The following is a 25004-nucleotide window of genomic DNA, read 5'->3' as shown; positions in this document are numbered from 1 at the left end:
GCGCATGTTTTGGATAAAACGGTTGTGTATTTTTAGCTATTAAAGACAGCGACTATTTGGACAAAAGTTGTTTTTGGGACTGTGTGTGCTATTGGGTCTATTAAATTTCCATTCCCGGGACACAAAAGAAGGTAAACATTCATATATAAATCAAAAATGGTGCTCATACAGACAGGATCCAATAATCCAAATGAATTTTGTTTCTATGATCCTCAAATCATGATAAATAATAGATTGAAAACATTAACTAAAAATGACAATCTGCTATAGTTAGAACAGTACTTAAAGGCTGAATAAATCTACCAGAAAAAGGATTATGTTTAACTGTATATAAAACAAAACATACATTAGGGTATCAACCTCTCAGCTTCTCAAGGTGAAAAGGAAAAATTGACGTTACGTTAGTTTATAAGTATTATTGAGTGTAGCAACGTCATCTAACCCTTATCCAATCCTGTTGCTGCCTGAAACGGATCCATTTATCTCAATAATAATTTATTCTCTTATATAGTGTTATTCAACTGTAATAACACTCTAATATAGAGTTGTTAAACTCTAAAGTGTCTTGAGTTAACTTTTCAATGATCTGACACATTAATTAATTGAATTTGAAACAATTATGAAAAATATAAACAATCAAAACTTGACAAGGAGGTTTTCAGTCTGGCCTCTTGATGTGAAACAGACATTGTTAGCTTTCTTCCAGACCAAAGGATCATAAACTCCAAAACACAAATCAATTATAGACTAAAATAGTTTATTTAAGATTCCAAAACTGCTTAAATACTTAATGAATGTCACACAAAACGATGGTTGACAAGTCCACAAATGCTGCCAGCAGTCTTATCTTAAAAACAGATTAATGCCACATATTGTACATCAACATTTAAACGTATTTGGACAGTTTATACAGACTGAATACATTTTAAGATGCTTGATAGTATAGATATTTATGATCACAGCATTGCCTATTCAGAAATATACATGTAAAACTTGATTATAAACCACGCTACAACGTTAAGCATTTGAAAGTTAAAGCGACTGTGCAAAATCTGCTCTTCCACTCAGACATCCACACGGAGGTAAACTAAAGCCAGACTAAATGCCTTTGGTGCTGTAATCTTGTACTGGAAATACATTTGGCTCATATCAGATAGTAAATACTATTATTGAATTCCCCAATGTACAAAATATCTGATCCTGAAATACTATTTAGAAACAGTTAGTACACATATCTAAACGCCCTTATCTTGAGATTGTTGGATGCTATTTTTCTCACTTAACATCACCGCTTAAGGACAAGTAAGGCAGTTGGGAATAAAACAGAAGTTTGGCATTGTGCTTTTAAAACCCATTGTAAATAAAATAATGCAAAGGCCTTGAGAAATACAAATACAAATCTAAAAGCTCAGGGATCCATATACAATATTTCAACCCACTAAGAGGTGGTTTTTCTAAGGAAACTACTTCAAAAATGTATCTTCACCTAATACATTGGAGCGTACAAAACGGACATTCAATGTTTTTGAATATTTTTTGCGTCAATCGCTGTTTAACAATTAGACTTGTCACAATTATTCTTCAAATATACTTTTGTTGCATTGGAAAAATATCATCAAATTTCTAGTAATGAAGTCAATTAAAAAATGTGATTTTATACAAGATTGTATTCTATTAGGGTTGGTTAACCAAACTTTTCTACTCTACCCTCATTTCCACTAAGGGTTGGGATTATTTTCAGAGAAATCGGTTCCAGTCTACTTACTACACCAGAAGCACTCGCGATATTTACCCATTCTTCCTGTATGTGTAGGATTTTGGATTAGCGGCGTCCGCTAAAAACAAACTTAAAAAATAGAATTGTTAAGGTTTTCTGGAACAATTTCTCATGTTGAAGCTTCAATACAAGATGGACGTTAGAGAAGAGAACCATATTTGGATGTTTTTAAGTGTCTCATTTTGATCGAAAATGAAGACGAAGACAGCTGAGCATTAAAGTGGACTTGCATTTTTGCCCATAACTCTAAAAAGGAAAGTATTTTTCTGAAAGTCAACCCTTAATCGACATGAGGGTGAGAACAACATGAGTAAACTATCATTATAAACAAGAAAATATGTTGCTCTGAAACAGAAATTGGTGGCAGTTGTGTTAAATTATATAAATAACAACACAAAAAATGTGTATATTCATATATTTTGGTAAATAAAATGACAAGTATTGCTTAAGATGACTGAAAGCGATTGGATTTCCATAAATATGAACCTTTAAATGCATCACTGAAGAACACAACACTAAAATAAGAGTGACAACTTTGATCCCTGATGTCTCTTCTAGATGGACTTCATGACCCAGGATTTTGGGGGGGTCAGAACTTCAGGTACTCGTTCTTCAGTCTGCTCAGCCTGGTCCCGTGGCTCCGGATGATCAGGGACAGCAGCTCGTGCTTGTCCTTCAGCCCAGCACTGATGTCCAGGGTCCCCTTCAGGCTGTCCCTGGTGTGGACCACCATGGTGAGGAAGTCGTCGTTCAGACGGTGCTCCTCCTTCAGCTCGCTCTCCTGGCTCTGCTTGAACTTCACCTCCAGCTCCAGCAGAGACTTCTCCGAGTTGGTGAAGGCCTCGCCGATCTGAGAGGTCTCTCTCCTCAGGTACCTCCCGTAGCTGTCCTCCCCGTCCAGGTCGTAGGAGATGCTCTTCCCGATGCCCTCCAGGACCCGGGCCGAGTCCTCGATCTGCCGCCGGATGATGGTGAAGTCGTCCCGGATCACGGAGTCCTGGTCCTCGTCCAGACCGCACTTGCGCTCGTCCGTCATCTTGAACAACATCTGACACTTCTCCGGGTCGTCGTTGTCCTCGTAGTCCCCGTCCGGCACGAAGTAATGGTGGAAGGTCCCGTTGGACATCTCCGGGTGCAGGGGTCCGCGGTAAAAAGCGCAACAGGGTTTCAGAAGCAGCACGGCGGCGCAAACCAGAAAGTAAAGCGACGACATTGTGTCCAGTTGTCCAGGGAGGAAAAACTGAATGAAACTTTTTGCCTCTTTGTTTCAGTGAAGGCGTCACAGACTCACAAATCTCCGCGGACTCATCTCAACATCCAAAACAAAAAAAGTTGTTCTATAAGCCAAGCGGGTTAACTTTCCCATCAACTTTTTTTTCGACGGGGAACAAATGTTAAAAAGTTTGTTGCTTCAGCGCGGAAAGTAGAAAATCTCCAGACTCCGCTCGGCGCAGCGAACGCAACATCTGGATGAGTGCAGGGCTGAGGGTCTAAGAATACCTTCTGCTCTCATGTTACACCCCCGTCACTCCTGAAGGCTGGATCCAGGCTGGACCACAGACCCGAGCTGAATCTCACCAAACATTTTTAAATGTGAATCATTTTTTTTAAACTTTGTAAAGATGAATTTGTTATTCAAATACTAAAGTCATTTAAAGGGACCGTAGTTTCGTTTTTGCATCGAATCCAATTGAGGAAAACAGAACTGTACGTTTAACAAGATAGGACGTTTCTGACGATAAAATAGATTTTGTTTTAAATTGTGATTTATTATTATTATTGACTTATGGAAAAACCTTTGTCATTTCTGAAACTGTCATACAAAACAATGGATTTTCTTTTAAAACGATCACAAAATAAAAAAACATTTTTAGCAAAAAAAAACATGTACTATTAAGTCATTATTATAATTATTTATTAGCATTTAACAAACACAAATGATATATGCATGTAGGTAGGTAGAACTTTATTGATCCCTCAGGAGGTCTCCTTCGGGAAATTATTATTATTATTATTATTATTTTTAGGTATTCAGTTTCAGAATCAGAAACTTTTATTGCCAGTGTTGTAAACATAAGATAGGATTATTTTTTTTGCGGTGGCAGAACAGAATAAAAGAAGAAATAAGATAACACACAAATTAAATATAAATAATAAGAAATAAGATAATGCACAAAATAATAAAAACAAACAATGACACTAACATAGCCGTGAACTTCTCCCATCACTTAGTGGACATGGGAGTAAAAAAAATGAGTTAAATTGGAATTTGGGGGGAACTATCCCTTTAAATGTCAATAAATATTGGTCTTCAGAGCTGCCCAAATTAAGGTAATAAAGTAAATGAAACTTAAAATCATGAATCGTGAAGGCTCTCGACACACTGAAGATGTCTCAAGACCCACTTTTGGATCCCCAGCCACCAGTTGAGAACCACTGCTGTAAAGCTACTAGCATCGCTTCATAGATAACTATGACTATGAATACATCTCTTCTCTTAGATACATAATAGATTTGTATACCAGGCCTGAACCTCAGAGAACTAAACCAGTCTGGTGGGGTGTTTTTCTTCAAACACAATACGACCAGCTGCTTATTTAGTGCCGTCAGAGATCAAATGACAAGTTGTGCTCACTTGAACATACTTGGCATATTCAGCTGTTGGGTTACAAGAGCTGTGTTGCAACTGGGTCTTTACAACTGGGTAATTCTCTTTTACTGTGCTCGTAATTATGTTTCTTCTAATTGTCCCCTAGAGTTTTAGGAGCGAGGATTTCAACTGGAATGACAAATGTGTTTAAAATAGTCATAAATGTTTGATTCTGACCAGACTTACGAAGGCATGGTTGTTGTTTTTATTGTACAGGTTACTTACTATCCCCTGTGGTGTGTTAAAAGGCTGTTTAACAGAGTACTCTCAGTTCTCATAACGATTGTATACACTTGGAGTAGTTAACACCTTAAAAGAGTGTGGAATAAGCCAAGTAAGACATAATTTCATTCACATTTTCGAGCATACTATTATATTTTGTAGTTTGAAGGGATATGAAAAATATAGGAGTGACTTGGGAGGACTCACAATAATAAGAATAAATTCAAATTTTGCTTAATACGTTTATTTTTGCTTTTGATGTACTTTCTGACCCCAAACAACAGTTTTATGTTGCTCACTCTATCGACCGTGGGTTGTTTGAATGAGACGTTTAATTAAAACTGTGGATCGGCGACTTTACCTACAATCTTTATCCAATTAAGTGTCTTTAAAAAAAAACACACCTCTACCATTCCAAAGAAAACTACTGTAATCAATCTGCTTGAAATCTCATCACATTCACCCCCTTGATCTTTTCCTTTCCTCCCTTGTGTGGTTAGTAAATACGTGCAACTTAAATTATACTTCAACATATATTATGCTGTGACTTAGCTCTTTTTTAATGTATCTATTTATCTTGTTGAATTATTCATTTGATAATTTTCCTTACTTGTAAAGTTTTACGACACTGTTTAAATATTAATCTGTAATTACTAGCACCTTATTCTTTTTGCTTTCTGCACACAAAACGATAATAAAGTCCATCTCAGTTCTGCATTAGCATCTCGTGCAGATGTCAGCTGCATTTGTCTTATGTTGACATTACATGACAGCATAAACAGCAGTACAGCCAGGTGTGCCGTGACTTCACTTCGTCTAGGGGCAGCTACAAATACACAATAATTAGAGAGAACAAGGAGAAGGATGACGGTAATGAGCAAGTCTGTAGGAAAGACAAATAGAACAGAGGGAGTGTTGAAGAATTCACCACTTTATCTGTCATGAGTATAAAAAGGTCAAATGGTATGAATTAACCCAACAACCTTTTATTGGTTCTCAATCTCAAAGGTATCTTCATTAGAACAAGGTTGGATGGCAGACTTTTCAATCTTGCACGACTCAAGGCTTTTGAAAAAGGCCGGAGATCTCCTTTATGCTGATGACACTGACATAATCGTCTACACCACGGCTACGTTGGTTTGAACATGCCTGAGGTATGCCTGATACCAGACTCCCCAAAGCTGTTCTGTATGAAGAGCTCACTGAAAGAAGGAAGAAGCAAGTAGGACAGAGACTATGCTTCAAAGAGACACATAAAAAAAATGTAGATATAGGCCTGGATACCTGGGAGGAAGCTGCTGTCTATAGATGACATTTCTTCAGTGGATCAAAAGTATAGAAGAAAACATCTGAAGAACAAGCCCAAAAAACAAGACACTCTTGCTTCAACAACAAAAAAATAAAGCAACACAATTCCTTATTTTCAAGCCCAGTTTCCTCATAAAGATCTACTCTGTTCAGCTAATGCGGCGTATGTAGAGAGACCATAGTGCTTTGAATGTTTAAATAAGGAAACCAAGACATGATACCAAGTCTGGTAGACTTATCTAAATCCTCTTGGTGCAGTTAGTTTAGAAAAAAACTCTACTTGGGCTTCATCCATCCGCAGTGTAACCTGAGAAACATTGTTGCTGATTTTAAGGGATTATGATGAAAGAGAGAAACATCATTCCATAGCAACCCTCCCAATTCTAAAGAAGAACTTTGTAAGCTTTTCTTTGCCTCTCCAACACCAGATTTAGACCTTAAAGCCGATACGTCTTTTTAGTTCCACTGCAAATTACGTATACCTATAGGAATGTTTTCAAAACTGCTCAACATTGAGGGATAAAAAGAGGGGTTTCAGTAGCAAAAAATTTCTCTGAGACTTTTGGTTGCTGCCAAGGCTGCAACAAAGTCAATATTATATATTTTTTATCTAACTTCGGCAAAGAATACACCTACTGTTTGGCTTCTGACAGGACAGAGGGTACGTAGAGATTAGCTTGTAGTTGGCTTCTAAATCTTACTTTAAAAAAGAGAATTTTCTTAATTACTGTACATTTGAGTTAATGTTATTATCTGATCTTACCTGTAGTTGAAAATAACAATTCATTTTAACTACTAAAAACAGAACATGTTGGGTTTTTTATTGTCCATCGTCTATAATTTTATATTCAGAATTCTCTGTCGTGATCTGTTCTGCGTCACGGCCTTCAACCACTGTTGGACTCCAGATGACTCAGCTCAGCTTGACTGACCCGGTGAAAGAAGACAGAAGCACGAACATGTGTTGAGTCCAAGCATATGCATGGCTTGAGTGATCTTCCAGAGACACAAAACTCCACAAAAAACCCTCAAATGACCTTGGCTCCAGAGAACAAAACTAGTGCGTATGAAATGAAAAGTGTGAGTCAGTTAAAAACCAACAAGATTCGTAGAAACAATATTCCATAAAGAAAGCTCATTAGTTCTGTTTTTATACCTGTAAAACTATATATGATGATGCAGCTACAATAAGAGAAGACCTTTGCAATTATATTACCTTCTCTACACTTCAGCGGACTTGCAATTAATAAAAGCGAAAGTTTCTTCTGCCTCACGAACAAACTGTCAAAGGTGATATATCTTGTTAGTAACACAATGAACTTTCTTTGAATCATCTCATCGTTGTTTCCCCCTCATTAGCATTGTATTAATAAAACACATTTCATGAAGATTCTGTTTTGATTTTAGACAAATGATTCCATCCAGCAATTATTTTCTTGTTCCCAGCAACATCCGGTATAAAGAATTCCATTAAAGCCCATCTTTTCCATTAACATTGTGATTCAGAACAAGCAATTATGTTGCACTTCAGCTTCACAAATTGATGTCCGTAAATATTAAACCAAATTACAGTCCACGTCTGTTTCATCCATTATTCCATTTAAAACGTTCCATGTTATTTCATCTAAAAGAACATCTGATGTGGAATGATTCATTTATGCTTTGTTATAAGGCACATGTGACATTTAAATGGGAAATAAGTTCCCATTTAGAAGTTAAAAAAATCCCTCTACATACAAAATATATTTGAGTGAAAAGATGAAAATAACAAATCTTTGTTTTTAAAATAAAAGTTCCTACACAGAATATTATAGACAGATTGGCTCAAGATGTTGAAAGTGCATGAATGAAACATAGAGTTTTCGTGCTCCAGTCTGTTTCTATTATGTTCTTAGCTCTTGTGACTTTTGGGAAATCTGTTTCAATAATACACTTGAGCAGCTGTGTCAAGCTAGCAGCCAAAATAAGAATGATATACCAACAATCTAAGCAGACAAGCTACTGTTTAAAATGAAAAAATAAAAAAACTTTAGGCTCGCCCAGGAAACCGCGCCTGAAGACCAGGAAACCATTGATTTGCTTACTTTTCCCCCATTGCTTCTATCCCAGCTAAGAAAATAACACTATAATGGAGCGAAGCAATACATATTCTAATGTTTCAGGTTATTTTTCAGGTGTTTATTACCCCCACTCTTCTCCTTGTTTGAGATTTGTGCAAGGTCTGTAAAGGGGATTTAAAATGCTGTTAGCAGGAAAACATCATCTATCATTTCTTTGAATCGTTTAAATAGAAGAGAAATTGTTAATTTTGAATGTGATGGTTAGATCATGGAATCGACACATCAGTTTGGCTGCATTTTAAATTGGCCAACTCTTTGTATTGAAGTGATTTTTAAATGCTGGATTTAGCTCCTGGGTCTGTTTAAAGTTGTCAATATGTACCCGGACCAACCTTGTCAATTGGAATTCGGGTTAAAAGCACCACACACACACACAAAAAAAAAAAAAACGTTGTGTCAGAAAATGTTCTGGGAAATTTGCCTGATCTGGGAAAGCATTTTTAAAGCAAAGCCATTTGGATAAAAAAAACAAAAAAAAACAGAGTATATTAGCAGTACCAGTACATGATCTGGGAAATCAACAACATTAAAAAACAACAATAAACTTTATGTTTATAGCTGAGAATGTAATCTTTTTATTCTCCAAGCAAAACCTTTATGAAAGAGAGGTCTTCTTAATGGTTTGTCATTAAGTAAGTAAGTAAGTAAGTCATTTTTATTTGTATCGCGCTTTTCCAGACCAGGGTCACAAAGCGCTTAAACAATCAAAACAATGCTCAATAAAGTATATACTTTAAAGATCAAGATAAAACTGATAACACAACAGGAGTTCCAGAAAATCAAGGAAAAGCCTGATGTTTGGTCTTCTACTGCGTACAGTAGACACAATTATTTGCCTGGTATGTACCGGGAGCTTCCAAGAAGAGCCGTCGTTTGGCAGTGACAAACGCTTTTGTTACGATGCTCGACAAAGACTCACAACTGCGAAGCTCAGCCTGTATTTCTCTAAACCGTCCGGCTGGCCAACAAAAAACATTCCCTAGAATGTCTTAACGGTTTTATCCATTTTAACTACCAGATGGTATAGACCCGATTATTACTTTACTACTTCGGTTTAAAAGATGGATGAGGCTCAAAAGACATTATCGCTTAATTTATAATAATATTACTCAGTTTTTTGTTGGGTTGCTATAAAAACATAGAATATTTGGCGACTGATTTTCCTGATCTTGTAGTGACAATGACTAACAAATCAAAACAAAGAACAAACATGTCAGTTGTATGGTCCCATATATAATTTCAGTTTAACTTATTTTTACTACTAAGTAAGTAATTTATATACACAGTCATGTTTTTTTAGCCGGAAAAGCAACAATACGTTTCATAAGTCAAAGGCTGATATGACATTGGGGGGAAAAAAACACTGCATACCTTTCAACCAGTAATTAATAATACAACAGAAATCAAATAAAGGATTTTCCGCCTCACGGACTGGTGGTTAGAGACCACTACTCTAGAGCAGTTACTTTAACATAGAAATCCTGAAGGAAATATGTTGTGTGTAAAAAACCAAACCATTAAGGGACCCGGTCTAAGAAGTCAAGCAGTAATTATAGTCATGCTTGAATAGGTCTTTGGTCTTCAGTGGTTTAAACATGTCTCTTAACATTGATAATATTGTCCAGGAAGGGTGTAGTGAAAGCATTCTTTACTTTCACATAAATTTAAGTAATTGAAACATTATTACACAGGACTGACTTAAGGGATGCTGCAGCAGAACACAATAAACATAGCAATAAGAAATTAAACTCCCAACGGATCTCAACGCAAAGATAAACCGGATAAATGTCTTTCCATCTCAAACCCAAGGCCTGATGTCGGGGGAGCCATAATCATTAAATGATGTTTTGCATATGCAGGCAGAGTCTACGTCATCTGGTATGTTCAGCAGATAATGACTGCTGGGACTTTGTGGGATTTTTGACTTGGGAAGCGTAAATAACTCTTTTTTTTTGCATTCATAGCAAATGGTATCTGGAAAATAAGCACACAGCAGCGTAATTGTTTCGCAGAGCTCAATTTCAAGATGCACTTTAATTCAGAAACAGTACGCTGCGAGTCTCAAGAGCCACATTTGACCGCTGTGGGGTTTTTGTTTTGCACACAAGGTTTTCCAAATGGAATTGTTCTATTGTATTTTTTATTAGGCCTGTGTATCAATTGATAGAGGTTTTGAATTTGTGTGGCTACCTGAAGATAAACAACAGTAGCTCTCAGCTGCTTTATAAATGCCTACATGTGGACACGTTAGATTTATTGCCAGGTTTTCTCCAGGTATTTGCCAGAAGTGCCATTAAGATCAAACAATGCAGATTCAGTTCATTCTTGTTATTGGTAATACAATCTCTTTACATCCGAGAGCGGGAGTTATACAAGTGGGACTTCAGATCTATTCGTTTTTTTTTTCCAGGGTTGTGCTGAGCCCGAGATCCTTTTACGGGTCGGCTTGACTTCAACATGCTATTGTACGGATTGTTCAGTCTTTGTGGATTTTCATCTGCAACTGCTCAGGTAATGGCTTTATATCTGAAGAGTGGAGAGCAAAGTGACACTCATTCCAGGTAGGGAACAAGGCTTTATCTGAGAACAAGACATTGAAAAGCACTTAGCTTTATTTTCCCCAGCTTCAAAGTAGTTGAATTCAATAGCGTCATGTCGTCGCTTAAGAGCGTCACATCGCAAGAGAAGTCGACTTTTGTTTTGTTTTTTTACATCATGAACAGGATCTGTCTGATCTGATCTGTTTTATTAACCATTTATTCACTTAGTTTGCCACCTTAAAGCTCTTTACATGTCACAAGTGGTTTGTAACAATTTATCAAACATTGAACCATTGAATGGTTGATTGAGATCTGTCAGATGCAAAAGTTTAATTTAAGGGTTCAACTTTTGACCTCATCTTAGGCTCCAACTTTAATTACTTAAAAACTGACACCAGAACTACAGGTATACCTACATAAAGATTATGTTGTGCAGTTTATAGTTATTGATCTGGAATGTAGACCCCCAAAAAACCAAGAAGACAGCTTATGACTCATCAAGTGTATCTCTTTACAAGCTTCTTCCCCCCTCACACGACAAAGCCAGAGTGAGTCTGTTGTTCCAATGATTCATCTCAGTTACTGTCAGTCTTTGCTCATTTCTACAAATGTGTGTGTGTTGTGTGCATTCTTATGCTTTGACTGAGAAATGATCTATCACAGTTTCTGGTTTTCCTCCATGGTTGGTATGGAACAATCTGTGGGAGTAGCCTTTATGTATTTTTTTGTTCTAATGTCCCACTATATACGCCATCAAACTGCCACGCTAGCCTGTAAAAATATGTCTGTGATTCAAAGATGCGACATTGCTTGGTTTGCTTCTCTGTATTTTTTTGTCTCTTTCCAATTTGGAGAAGGCAAATCCCTCAACTACACCCCCTCAATGCAGAAATGAAAGAGTATTTCCATAGGGTTTGTTCTGTTTTTATTTCACTCCCAAATCATCCAAGACACCTACAACAATGAAGACCAGCACATTAATAATTACTTAATTTTGTGAATACGTTTTAGAATAGTGTTAATAAACTTTAAATATATTTTTCTAGCCGATGAAGTTTCATAATCATCTGTTAATATATTGTTAAAAACTGGATGAAACGATGAAACTTTCAGAAATTGATGGTAGATTTAAATAGTTCTATCTAGACTTATGAAGAATTCTTCATCCGTTTGTACGTGACGCTGCTCATGTGCCGTGCACAGTGGAGAACTAATAGAAACTAAAAATATTTTCGGTCATACTTACATGTGACTTTAGTTGCAAAATATTTTTTTAGGACGAAGAAATGATGGGAGTTTTTAAAACTGGATAATGAAACTGGTGCTCTAGTGGAAAACACACTGTGTGGGTTTGACATTGTGGGTTTGATTCCTACTCAGGAAAAAAATAATTACATTTAAGGAATGGGGAACCAAAACAGTAGATGAAATAGTGGTTGGCGTGTTTGATAATGATTTGTAACATGAAATAAATATCTTCGTTTAAAAATAAAATATGACTTCATATTAAAATTGATACTAAACTAAATTAAAGTAAACAGGTATAGAGAAGCATTATTCACTTGTTGTTTGTCTCGTCTAAGAACCTTTGTTCAAGACTTAACTAGTATTTCGACAAACTCTAATAATAGGGACTCATTTCCCTCAGTCATTCACTTGCAAATAACAGATCAATGTGTTTGTTGAATCCTGAGTAACAATCCTGATTAAGTGAATTGATCTGAATGCATAATTGCTCCCCTAAACATGTCTTTTTGATTGCAAAAGAGTAAAACAAACTTATTTAAAGGTGATTAGTTTTATCGATAATTTATTCATGCATGCATTAAACGATTTTAGACAAGAAACTGATTTATTATTGACCTAAAAAAACATTACTACCTTAAACTTGTTTTATCTCAGGGTCAAGGTGACCCAAAGGCCCAGATACAAATGTGTTTGTTGTATTCCTTTTGTTGCCTCAGGGTCACCTTGACCCGGAGATAAAGGGGTTTTAAGAAAACTTTTTAATAAATAATTTCCCCACAAACCTAAGTGCATTTTTCTGGAAATTGAATTTAAGGAATTAAAAAGAGAGAAAATAAGGCTTTACTTATAGTTATTATTATTATTTTTTTTTTATGAGACCCAGCAAAAAACAAGAATAAATGACAAAAATAGATGAAACTAATTGATGTTTAATTTGAACAAAGAGACAAACCGTGGTCTTGTTTGTCTCATCATTATTTCTTCTTGGACAGTGAGAACGACGGGTCTTGACAGCGGCTGCCAAAGAACTTCACACGGCCTCTGGTCACACCATGACCTGGATGGAGACTCTTACGCTCTAAAGTCTCTCTCTCATTCCCCTACAAGTTCTCCCTTAAATGTTCCAGATCCAATAAAAAAAATACTCTCTCACATAGCTCCAGTCATTACTGGGCATCGGTTCATCTGTTGTTCCCGGTTTTGTTGCCGACCACATGTTTCTCTCACCGTTATGTTGTTTTTTCCGAGCAGCTACAAGACTGCCAGATGCCCTCGATGCTCACCTGCGATCTCGCACTTGGCTTTCTTTTCATTCACTGGCCGGTGCATCTGTTGCAGACAAACGCTCATTAATTCAGCATGTGGAAAACCTTGTATGTGATTAATGCGCGTCCTCAGTGTCGCAGGGTCATTGCGAGACAAAACACTTTCACAGGGACGCTGGGTTTGTTTATGTCGACAGCATATTGTATTAGGCCAGATTTATCCTTCTACCATTGGTGCTTTGTTTAAATGAACTAGCTAACAATGTGTTTATCAGGATTTGTCGGTCTGGCCTCTAGTAAGACACATTTAACTTTCTCAAATCTTTGTAAAATCTCCTGGAAATCCAAATGATGAGACAAAGAACATATGATTATACTTTAAAGGAGTCCAAAACCATCTGGATCAGGCTTTCTTACTCTGGTTCTGTGTCATAGCTCAGGTGATGGAGTGGTTGGCTTGTGGCCCGAGAAGAGCTGGCAAGCTGGGTCGCAGCCTACTCCCATTACTGAGTGATTGTGTGTGAAAATGGGGGAATGTGTAACTTAGTGGAAAGCAATTTGGGTGCTGAAAAAAAAGAATATTAACAGGAATGTTCCTGTGTTGTATTAACAATGCTGACAATAAATGTTTTCTGATTCTGGTAACGATTTACAAATCCTAATTAAATGGATTTAACTATGGAGATCTAATAAATGTAAGACAATAAAATTGAGTGACAATCAAAATATGGATGTAAATGAGCTGCTTGTCAGAAGTCTTTGCTCCTCGAGTGCTTCCTTGGTTGAAAGTAAAAGTAAAGTGAATTATAAGGAATAATACAAATAAATTAAAGCAAAAGAAAAAACAACTCATTTTTATGTGTAGATAAACGAACATCAGGCCAATGAACAATTTTAATATAATGAACTTACAAAAACTTTCAATTTTCCATAACTACTTTTATGTAATTTTTTTAAAGGTAATTTGGATTATTCAATCACATTTTTATTTATTATTATGGGAAGATTATTATTATTTTAAAATGTGTATATAAATATATATATATATATATATATATATATATATATATATATATAAATAATATTAATGGCATAATTAAAACATTTTCCATTTTGGAATGTCAACAACATATCAAATAACTAGCATGTTATAAAGAATCCATTTGGCTGCCGCTTTAAAAAGTAGAATAAAAAATGTGGTTATGTAACTCACCAGTTAAATTGAGTCAACAGCATCCTAATCTTTGTGTGAAATATTTAGCATAATTACTGGCCATTGTTCTTTAAATTAAATGTTGTCACAAACGAGACTGTGGCTACTGTCAAAGGACTTGTTATCTCCACCGTATTAATGGAACAAGGGGCACAGTCATGTCACTACTGAAAGCCCACCGAAACAAACCATGGCCGGCCTGTAATGAAGCCTGTGCTTTTATTGCAGCGGTGCATGGTCTGCAGTGTGTAATTACACCAGAACGCTTATTAGCCCCCGGAAAAGGTCACGGCAGGAGTCTGTGTGAAGAGCTTAAAATTAACTGCTGCCCCTCTGACTCGTTAACTTCTGTGCGAGGGAGCAAGTCTGTGGCCTACGTTTGCTAATTGACATCTGAGGAAATGAAAGAAAGAAGACAAATCTTTTCATTTATAGTGTTTATCGGGCTTTAGTCTTCGAGCACAATGAGATTCTTTTCGCTTCCATACCACTGCCCACTGGAATGAATCACCAAAAACCCATCAACAAACATGTCAAATTCTAAACCTTTAAAGCAAAAAAACCCAATATTTTTACATTATTATTATTGGTTAACATTTTCTGTACCTCGAAGATAAAACGAGTAATTGACACAAGAGTCTTTATCGAGTTTTGTAATCAAATGTACATGCAGTAAAAGATTTGCAGTTCCACTATTTTAACACTAAAATATATATATATATATATATTTTTTTTTTACTTAAAAAATGAATACAGTTTTTTAAGCCAATCGTGTGCAAATTTAGACTTTTTAAGGAAATCTTCTATTTACGTATGTACAGTAATGATTTTGAAAACTTCACTGAACAACAACAACAACAGCATTGATCATTATATTATGCTTCATGTAACGAAAAGTTTTTCAAGAAAAAAAACAACTATTTCTATTTTTAAGCATCAAACACACGCTGTCTATTGGCAAGAATCTGGCGATACGATACTTATGATTATACAGGGAAACAATACAATACATTGCTTTCAAATTTGCTGGAGTCGAATGTATCCTCTCGTCCTCAGTCATCGCCAGACAGAATGACTGCTGCCATCTAGCGGCCGGAAGTTCAATGGCATGAAATTTGCATGTTTATTGTAAAAAATAGAATTTTTTTTTACTTATCTTTTTACTCATCTTATTAAACTATAAAACATAATGATCATATACATTATTATATTTTTTAATAATGGATATACCTTGCTGTCGAATATGTATACAGTTTAATGGCAAATAATATCACAATATATATAACCATATCAATATTTTCTAACACCACTGCTCAAAAATATGTCTAAAAATGATATAATTAAAATCTTTTATAATTGAAAAAACAATAAAAGAATGTGAAATAGTTAAAATTGGAAAACCAGTTTATTTAATATGATTTTAACTGGTAAAATACAAAAAAAAAAAGTAAACTTCAAAGCTTTACTGTCGGTCTCATAGAAGTCTAATTGATGGTTCCATGAGTGGTTTAATGGTTGCGTCAGGCAGAACATCAAGCATGAAAGCAGTGCCAAATCAAATATATGACTCAGAAAAAAGGGCCTCATACAGAATGGGCAGTAGTCAGACTTTACAATGGCCACCATCTGTGCCGTTGGACGGCAGGACATGAGTCAAAATCGACTCATGGTGGGCAAATAGGATGAGAAAGTTAGTGGTGAACTCACATTGTAAGATCAAAAGCAGAACATGATGTGATGACTAATACTGAGAGGAGGTGCAGATGTGTGGACCAGCACTGCTACAGAGAAACATGGAATAAGGCTGTGAAGGAAATCGAAGGAAAAATGCGTGTATGCTTTATTTGTCTGGGAAGAAGTTACTATTTACTTTTTTTTGTCTTGTAATCCATTTTTTTCACGACATTAACAATGTTCTGTTCTATGTTAGTCTTTGTATCCTTTGTCTTTGTTATTTTTCTTTGATCTATGTTCTTTATCTTTATCTTTAGACTTAGATTGTTCTTTCTCTTTATATTCTTGTTTTTTTTTTATTTTGATTTATTATTTTTTATGAAAAATTGCTGTATTTTCTGTGGCTATTGGAAAAAAACTATTTCCCGAAGGAGACCTCCTGAGGGATCAATAAAGTTTTACTTTACCTTAACTTACCTTACAAGGCGATTCAAGTTTGGATCATTCATTTTTTGTTTCTCCAACAATGTCCTTTTCTAATGGCCATAATTGTATCAAAATATTTATTTTTTTAGGGTCTCTAATGTGTGGATCAAAGTGTCTCTTAAATAGATCTTCTCTATTGTTCTCATCAGTATGTGTCTGTTTGTACAAAACTCTGTTTTTTTAACGAATTAACTAGCAAAGCTAGAGGTTTACGAAAGACAGTTTAATAAACCCACAAAAATACAATGTAACGCACAAAATGTCTACAAGATGGCGACAAAGTCTCAGAGTCCAAATCTTAGTCTTTACAAGTTTCCACTTTAAAAACCTCAAGTCCAAGAAAACTTAATCAAGGGTAGGCAAAAAGGTTCAGGCGAACTATTGAGAGGTTTACCGATGGTCCAGAGAAAACGTGCTGGCGCCGACTCAGGCCAGGAGCAGACTCTTTATGCAGCACCACTGTCTGGACTAAAAGTCGACAGACGTGGATCTTGCCAAGCACCGCACTCACGACTGTGAAGACAGCAACGAAAACACAGGAAGCCAGGAAAAGACTATACAAAATAATAGCCCAAGGAAGGGGAATGTGACACTTTTAACTGAAATATTTACATTAGAAAATGTGCTCAAACCCTGCTCACTGAAAAAACTTTAGGTTTCTGGAGATTAAATCTTGTTTACCATAACCACACCCACTCTGCTGTGATTGGTCAATCATCAAGGTTTGTCACAGCCTGTCATCAATCACAGAATTCACCTCCTCCAAGGGACTTGATGTATAAACAAAGCTGCGTGTGATTACAACTGGCTGGAGGAGGAGTGAAGACCTTTTTAATGTCATAATGAACTCTGCTCTTGTAACCTCTCATTTGCAGAGACTTCAGAAGTGGGAGAGCTTTATAAAGTTATAACTTTAAAACATGGTCATAATGAGGGACTTACTGCATCTTGGAGAGGAAGATATGAAACATGTGAGTAAGTCAGGGGAGTTGGGTTTTTACATTAGTTGACTAAGACTCCTTGATAATCATCACAAAGGTATTGAGTGTGTCATAATCGTATGTTTCTCCATTAAGAACAACCAACCAATGTATTTGGACCTCTAGGACCAGGAGTCTCAAGCTCAGGCACACAAGGGGCACAAACAAGAGGCCTATTCATCTTAACTGGAAGTCTAAACAGAACTTGATATTATACTCCTTTTTTCTACTTAAAGCAGATCTGTGTTATAATCTATTACATAATCTCCCTGCATTTGCATTGATTTCGGAAAGTTTTTAGATTATTTTTGGCCATTTAATATCTTCAAAACCTCCCTTTCATGTAATAGACCAGCATAATAAATTATGCTATACTATACTACTAACTATATATATTTAAGTATTTAGTGTTGTGTAAAATAAGTTGGATGGCCAGAATTGACACCCCGGACTTCAGTTAAAAAAATGTGGATATAGTTGTCGGACGAACAAAGTTGAGTCAGTGCTGAAAGATAATTATTAATGTCATGGGAGCCGTCAACAGGGCTCAACTTCACTCACAGTAGAGCCGTTGATTCTCTCCTGAAACTCCACCATTCAGTCCCTAATTTTAACTTGCATGCTTTCCACATGTCGTAAACATTTGCGGCGTCTGGCAAGACAGCGTGTGGTCATTTTTCTTGGATGGTGCTGCTACACGAAGGGTGGCTGCGGCTCTGTAAGTATCCTGTCTGTCTGCCCGAGTGCCAGTCTGCAACACAAGCTGCGCTCCCATGAAACGTCTGTCTGTCAGCGACTCAGCGCATGTTCAACTGGCAAATGATAGTTACTTTTTGTTATCAAGGACTCAAGACAACTTTTGCAAGACATTACCGTAACAATTTAAAAAAATTGAAACGTAGTTGACGACTGAACTTCTCACCCTATCTCCAAGTGAGATAACTTTAGGATAACCAGGCTATTCTCATGAAGAAAAGCCTGGGAGTTAACATTTACTTCTTATTTCTCAGTGTGAGACATCCAACTCTGTTTCGTCAAAATTTCTCGTCACATTGCTCAATAAGTTGCTAAGAAACCCAAACTTGAGGCTTAGCTTTGCTCCCTACTTGAGCATTCCCTCTGTTTCCTGCTGTTCCACATGACTCGGAACTTTGATGGTGCTGAACTCGTTCAGACATAAGCCCCGATCCAGAAATCAGCGAAGAATCCGAGCTCGGAGTCCGCAACAGGACCGTGTGGTCATCATTTATGCATCTTAAACAGCTCAGTGCTTGCATAACCAGCGGATTCATAATTCATCATTTTTAAGACTAGACTTAATACATTACTTCCAGAATTTAAGTAATTAATCATTTTCGATTCAAAGGTTGTTGTAATTATTGTGGAAAAATATTGCTTAAATCAGACAAACTCTGCCTGTTTAGAGCCGAATATATCTGCATCATCTGTGGAATATTGTGGTTCTTTACTGTGGCTTGCAATAACTTCTTGCAATGCAGTTATATATATTTCTCAAATAAACACAGACAGAAGCCACCCATACCCAATTTCCCTCTTTGCAAATCTGACTCGACATATGTTTGGACTTACTGAGCTGCTAAATTATATGGAAACTGAGCAATAAGACACAAGAGGGTGCATTGTTATGTTTATGGAACGCTACACCAGGAGAAATATGAGAAAGCTCATCTGTTGCTCTCGTCTTTAGGGAAAATAATGTGTTTAGAATGAATGAGATTACAAATATAAATGGTGTTGTTAGATCTTATAGCACGTTGTAAATCAAACACTATAAGACTGACAGTGTTAAATGCTGCTTTCTACGAAGTCATTTGTATGTATTGCCCGGTTATAGTATCTTAAAAATACCTAATTCAATGCATGATTCCCTTCATTTGTTAACCAACTTATATATATATATATATATATATATATATATATATATATAAAACTATATAACATTTTTTCAAAAATATAATAGAGTGGAGAATATCTAAAAAGGTGAAGTACACTATTTCACAAAGCTTGATCAGCTCGTCATTTATTTTCATCACTACTATGTGTTTAAATATTGTCAAATAAAAAGTCATAAAGAATCATCACTCTCAAAAGTATTACAATGTTATGCCTAGAATCACTACTATCATATAGTAATAGAAACCTGTGCTAAAACAAGAGCCTTGAAGAAATACTGTCCATTATATTGTTAACCAAGAATTTAACAAAGTCAAGGTCAAAGTTTAAAATGGTCATAACAAGAAAAACTCTTGCTCTTTTATTCATATCAATAATATGTGGCTCTACTTTGAGCTTCTATGATATACAATATACAGTATATAATAATATCATCTTAGAAGTCCAATATATAGTGTATATGTGTTTTTATTATCCACTAAAATGCACCAAAAATCACAAGTATATTTGGAATTTTTGACACTCACAACTGACTTTGTATGTATACTGACAATGTATTTTGGCATGTCACGGAGCTTTGGAGGTTTAACGCTCTAATTCAATAAAAGCTTTATAAAGTTTGTTGGCAGATCTTCAAAATGAGCCCAGAGTTCCCATAAAGTTTTTATTTACTGACATTTAGTCATTTGATTTCAGATCTTTGGCCTCACCCCACTGATTTTTATCTGAACCTTTTTTATGGGAACGTTTTATAGGCTATATGGCTGTTTTATTTACATTGGGGTTGTGTTTAAGGCTTACATTTTATTGTGTGAGATTTATTTTAAAGTGGGTGATTTCCCCGCTTTTGCTCACGGAAGAAGTGAATGAAATTGGTTATAAACTGTCAGTGATTGTCTCTTATGTGAACAGTGCAGCAACAATACCTTCAAGGAATCCATAAAAAACGGTGAATGAGGTAAGTGCTTTGGTTTTTGGTGTCATGGAACAATTCTGTCTCCCACAGTGAGGCTGAAAAAAAAAATGCTGGTTATATAACTCTTTCCATTTGTCACCAGTGTGAATTGGAGCCCAGGAGACATTTCCTGGGCACGTAGCTGCTCAGCAAGTCAGGAAGACATTTAGACACAATGATCTAATCAGCGGGTAAATATTCCTGGAAAAGAACTTGAAATGTAGACAGATTACAGACTGTGGTGGCCGTCGTTGTCACCCTTCTGCAGTGATTTAACAGAGAGAACACTGCTGATAATGCTATCCCTTAACCCAACACAAAGTGAGGACAAGCATTTAAAGGCATGAACATTGAAAAGGAAAAAGACAGCATGCAGTTTAACCCACTTAAATTATTAACACCATTACCATCATCAGGTATTTGTAAACGAAAAACACATGTAGAATTGTGTACTATGAAGTACTACAGCCATCAAGCTTGTAAGAGTTGTTGATGGGCAATACATAAATAAGTATGTAGTTACCTCTAAATGCAATCTGATTATCCTTTTAAATTAATGACTCACATATATTTCACTCTCTTTTAAACAAAGCAAGTATGACTTCTGGTCAACTATGGATCATGAAGTTGAGCAGACGGAAGCTACTTAAGGACACATAGAAGAAGTGATGTGTTTATGAGGCTTAATGAAGCGGAGTCTTCATCTTTAGAGCCCACTTGATGGCACTATTTGCACTATATTTTATTGCTTTAAACAGCTATTTTATTGACACATTCACATTATTTTTAAACTAAGTGCGCCCCCTGCTGGTAAAACAAAAATAGGATACTGCTTCATGAAGCTTCATCAGCCCATCACTACATAGAAGTAGGGTTAAACCATTCAAAAAATGTAATTGCTATAAAAAAACAAAATAGCAATTTTGGGAAGGGTGTCCGTGAAATCTATTAGATTCTGCATTAATCATAGATGGATGGATGGTTCGATGGATGGATGTTTGGATGGATGGATGGATGGATGAATGGATGGATGGATGGATGGATGGATGGACAGACTCTATCAATCCAGTTCCACAGCAGATGATAGTTTCGTAAAAAAACAAGAACAAAGTGCAAATAAAGTGCGAGGGATGACAAAGTGCAAATATGAAGAACATAATTCAAAGGAAAAAACACATAGACAAGGATACAAAGAACTTCTATTCTATGTTAATCTTTGTTTGGTATTATTCACTAATAACACAATACATCATTGTATAGAATGACCAACAAAACATTTGATACAATCAACCTTAGGGGGTTGGAACAAAAACCTGCACCTTCTCTGGACCAGTTTTACACAGCGCTAATTGTCGATATTTGAACAAAAAACAAAAAGCTTTTCCAGATTCTGATGAAATTGTGATTCACAGAGTCAATTCTTCAACCTCTACATGGTGGCGCCAGGCATAATCAAGAGAAGGTGCTGCGGGACTAAATGTAAATAAATAAAAACAAAGAAGAAACTTAGCAACTAGCAAAGTGATGTCAACAAAACAGTGAGAAAACAATGATTGTAGGAATGAAATATGTAATGTTGGAATTTCTGTACAATCTGTGTGTGCGTGCGGCTACGGTCGGTAGAGAGAGGGAGAACAAACAGTGAACCAAACAAAACTTATGAGCTGGGTTTGTTTGTAGCAAGGCCAGCGTCGTACATGTTGATACGTTAGCGAGGCAGCTATAGCGCAATGTCTTACTTTGTGCTGTACGTTCTTTTTTAAATCCCAAATAGGTCCAGATTGTTTCTTCTCTAGCACTAAAGGCACTTCTTTTGGTTCTACGCAGAGCCGTTTCAATAGCTTCAACTACGCCTTCATCTCCTCGCCTGTTCACGGTTGCATGTCCACTGTCATATTAACTCCTTTTGTCGACGTGTTCAACGGTGACTTGAATTTGCACACGATCAACTACTGTATTTTTTTTCTTTTTTTAATTAAATTGCCTGGCAGATCACATTCCATATCATTCTGATAATTGGCAATTGGAGTAATTTGAGCACAACTCCATGAGAGAAAAATGTGATTCATTTTAAAAAAGGATGAGTTTTAAATGAATTCACGTTAGTTAAGAAACATGTAAAAGGATATTTCGCAATCGCATCAATCTCATAATATTATCCTTCCACAGGTGTCATTTTTCATAGGCGAGATGAATTTATCGTCATCAGCCTGTAACATACAGATGCACACCATTTAGTTCAGAGGGCTGTGAATTTCAAAGCCCTTCATCACAGGAGGAGCGCAGGAGACAGTTATGAGGAGGATCTGAGGCGGAGGCGATATGGAGGTTAGGTTGAGTTGTTGTATCTCATACCAGGATGTGAATTGATTGGCAACCAGCGGAGCTGCTGCTAAAAGGAACATCTCCAAATAGATGGATGGCTTTTGTGTTGTAAAGTTTGTTGAGGACTTTCAAAGGGACACCAAACACAAGGATTTCAAGACAAAGGAGAGGAAAGGCTGTAAATCAGGGTGACAGCAGAGTGGTGAGGGAGGGGAGGTTGACCTTTTTTTTTACTGCTATTGGTGTTTTTCATTGTTATAATGTATGTGCCATTGACTGTTCATTGTCTGGCTTTCATTTTATTGTACTCATTTAATTATCATGTTTAATCCGAAGCAAAATCATGTGTCTAGAAATTATAATTATGTCTATATTTGAGATATTCAATTATATCCTTACAGTAACAGTAACAATAATAACTACTGCAGATAAGGATTTCACAAAATTCCCAATTTATTGAAAAAAAATCAGGAATAGGTCATAAACTAAAATTTAAATTTGGTTGAGGTAGAAATATCAACTTACTAACTATTGTTAAACATGTGGTTAGACTAGGAACATCTTCAAAGAAAGCAACTGTAAAATAGTATTAACTACTGTTTTACTTCCCTTTGTGAGGCTCAGATTCCAAGACCTATTATTGTAATGATAGCAAATCTATCTCACCAGGCGTTTACAGGAATTTCTGGACTACAAAGCTCACCATAATATATCAAACACCAAATCAATTTTAAAAACTAATAATCAAATTATTGATTCCGTTACAGGCTGATCTTCTTCACAAGCTGCCCGATATACAGTATATACACTGGCTTTTTTTCAAGCCTTTTCAATTGCTTCCAACACAGCAATAAAACAGCAATTACAAGCCTGATCGAAAAAAGAACCAGCCATCTGTTTTTATGTCATTTTCTTTATGATTTACACTCAGTTCTTTACGCTGCCGTCTCCACTGTTTCACCATCAATTCTTCAACAGCCAGATGAACGACCTTTAAATTAAAAGTTGCATTTATTCATGTCTTCTCCGTCACCAGGTTGTGTGCATGATTTCGAAAGCATTTTTAAAAACAAATTCATTCTATAATCCTACTTCTATTTGTTGCTTATCGGTTGTTGGCATCCAGCTTTTGTTGCATTACTGCCACCTACAGCTTTTTAAGTTACACGTTTTAAAGCATTTGTGTAAGTAGTGGCTTGAAGTACAAAGATGATTGTTAAAAACGTTGAATTCCTTTTAGTGAATAGTTTTGTGGATTAAGTATTGTACATGTTTGTTTGTCAAGTGAATTTCACGTTCAATGTTAATATAAATGACATTTTGGATGTTCCTGGAAAGTCATTGCAAAATCATTCAATGATAGCAATTGAACATTATTCAAAAGTCTTCTTCTCATCCAGTAAAATGCTTAATATAAATGTGTATCATACAAGCAGAACATGGGAAAACTCGATTTTAGGGTTTACCCCAGGGACTTTTAAACAGGATGAAGTTCGTATCACCTGCCGAAGAGTGGAGCCAACAATAAAAACCTGCTTGATTAAACGCTTCCAGCAAATTCAGAGCAGGATTTTATTTTCTGAAGTAGTTTCCTGAAACTCCTCATAACACTGCTTCTCATTCCGCACTTCCCTTCAAGGGCAATGGAGTCAGACAGGAAATGTAAGGACATTTGAAGAACCCCCAAACTCATACAAAAAGATATTCTCATGAATAATTGATGATTTTACATCAATGGTGTTAGTTAGTGAGAGTCTAGAGTGTCTCAAATGAAGCGTCGAAGCATTTCGAGGAAATGTATTCAAACAGTGGGGAACAGACGGATCTGTGTGACATGTCGGGGACCTGACAAACCTTTGTTTTTTTGACAGTGCTGTACAACTTCTCTGCTTTGTCAGTAACACTTCATATTTAATCACATGCTAAGGATCAGTGCAACGTTGACGGAGTGACAGACAACTAAATAAGTCAGAACATTCATACTCTTAAAGATGGATTGAAGCTGAGATCTGACTCGCGTCTATCAGACGGTGACATTACCTCGGAGCAGGTTACATACATGTGTCTTCACCACTTCATCTTCAAATTTACAGATATCGAAACACATATTTTGAGTTATTCTTTCTGTGTCTCATCCCCCCCTATGTGTTCTCGGCAAGTAAGCAACATCCGGCTTGAACGCAAAGGTAACCAACACCAACTGCTGCTACTTATTGTTAGCTTCTTGGTTCCAGTACGTGGTGTCAAATCTTACCAACTCAAGTTGACCCCTCTTACTTTTTCCATTTCTCTCGCATGTTTTTCTGTGGTGCCTTTAAAAATTCAAG

General features: G+C 36.2%; 1 protein-coding gene across 1 annotated transcript; it reads right to left on the bottom strand.

The window, feature by feature from the left end:
- Positions 1–740: 740 nt before the first annotated feature.
- fibinb (fin bud initiation factor b) lies at positions 741–3338 on the bottom strand. Its single transcript, XM_087794438.1, has one exon. It carries the CDS (start codon positions 2988–2990, stop codon positions 2367–2369), a length of 624 nt encoding a protein of 207 aa, XP_087650564.1. The 5' UTR covers positions 2991–3338; the 3' UTR covers positions 741–2366.
- Positions 3339–25004: the final 21666 nt, after the last annotated feature.

The sequence above is a fragment of the Callionymus lyra genome, chromosome 6 (assembly GCF_982586985.1).
Source record: "Callionymus lyra chromosome 6, fCalLyr1.hap1.1, whole genome shotgun sequence".
NCBI classification, from domain to species: Eukaryota; Metazoa; Chordata; class Actinopteri; order Syngnathiformes; family Callionymidae; genus Callionymus; species Callionymus lyra.
This window is presented reverse-complemented; position numbering and strand designations above follow the sequence as displayed.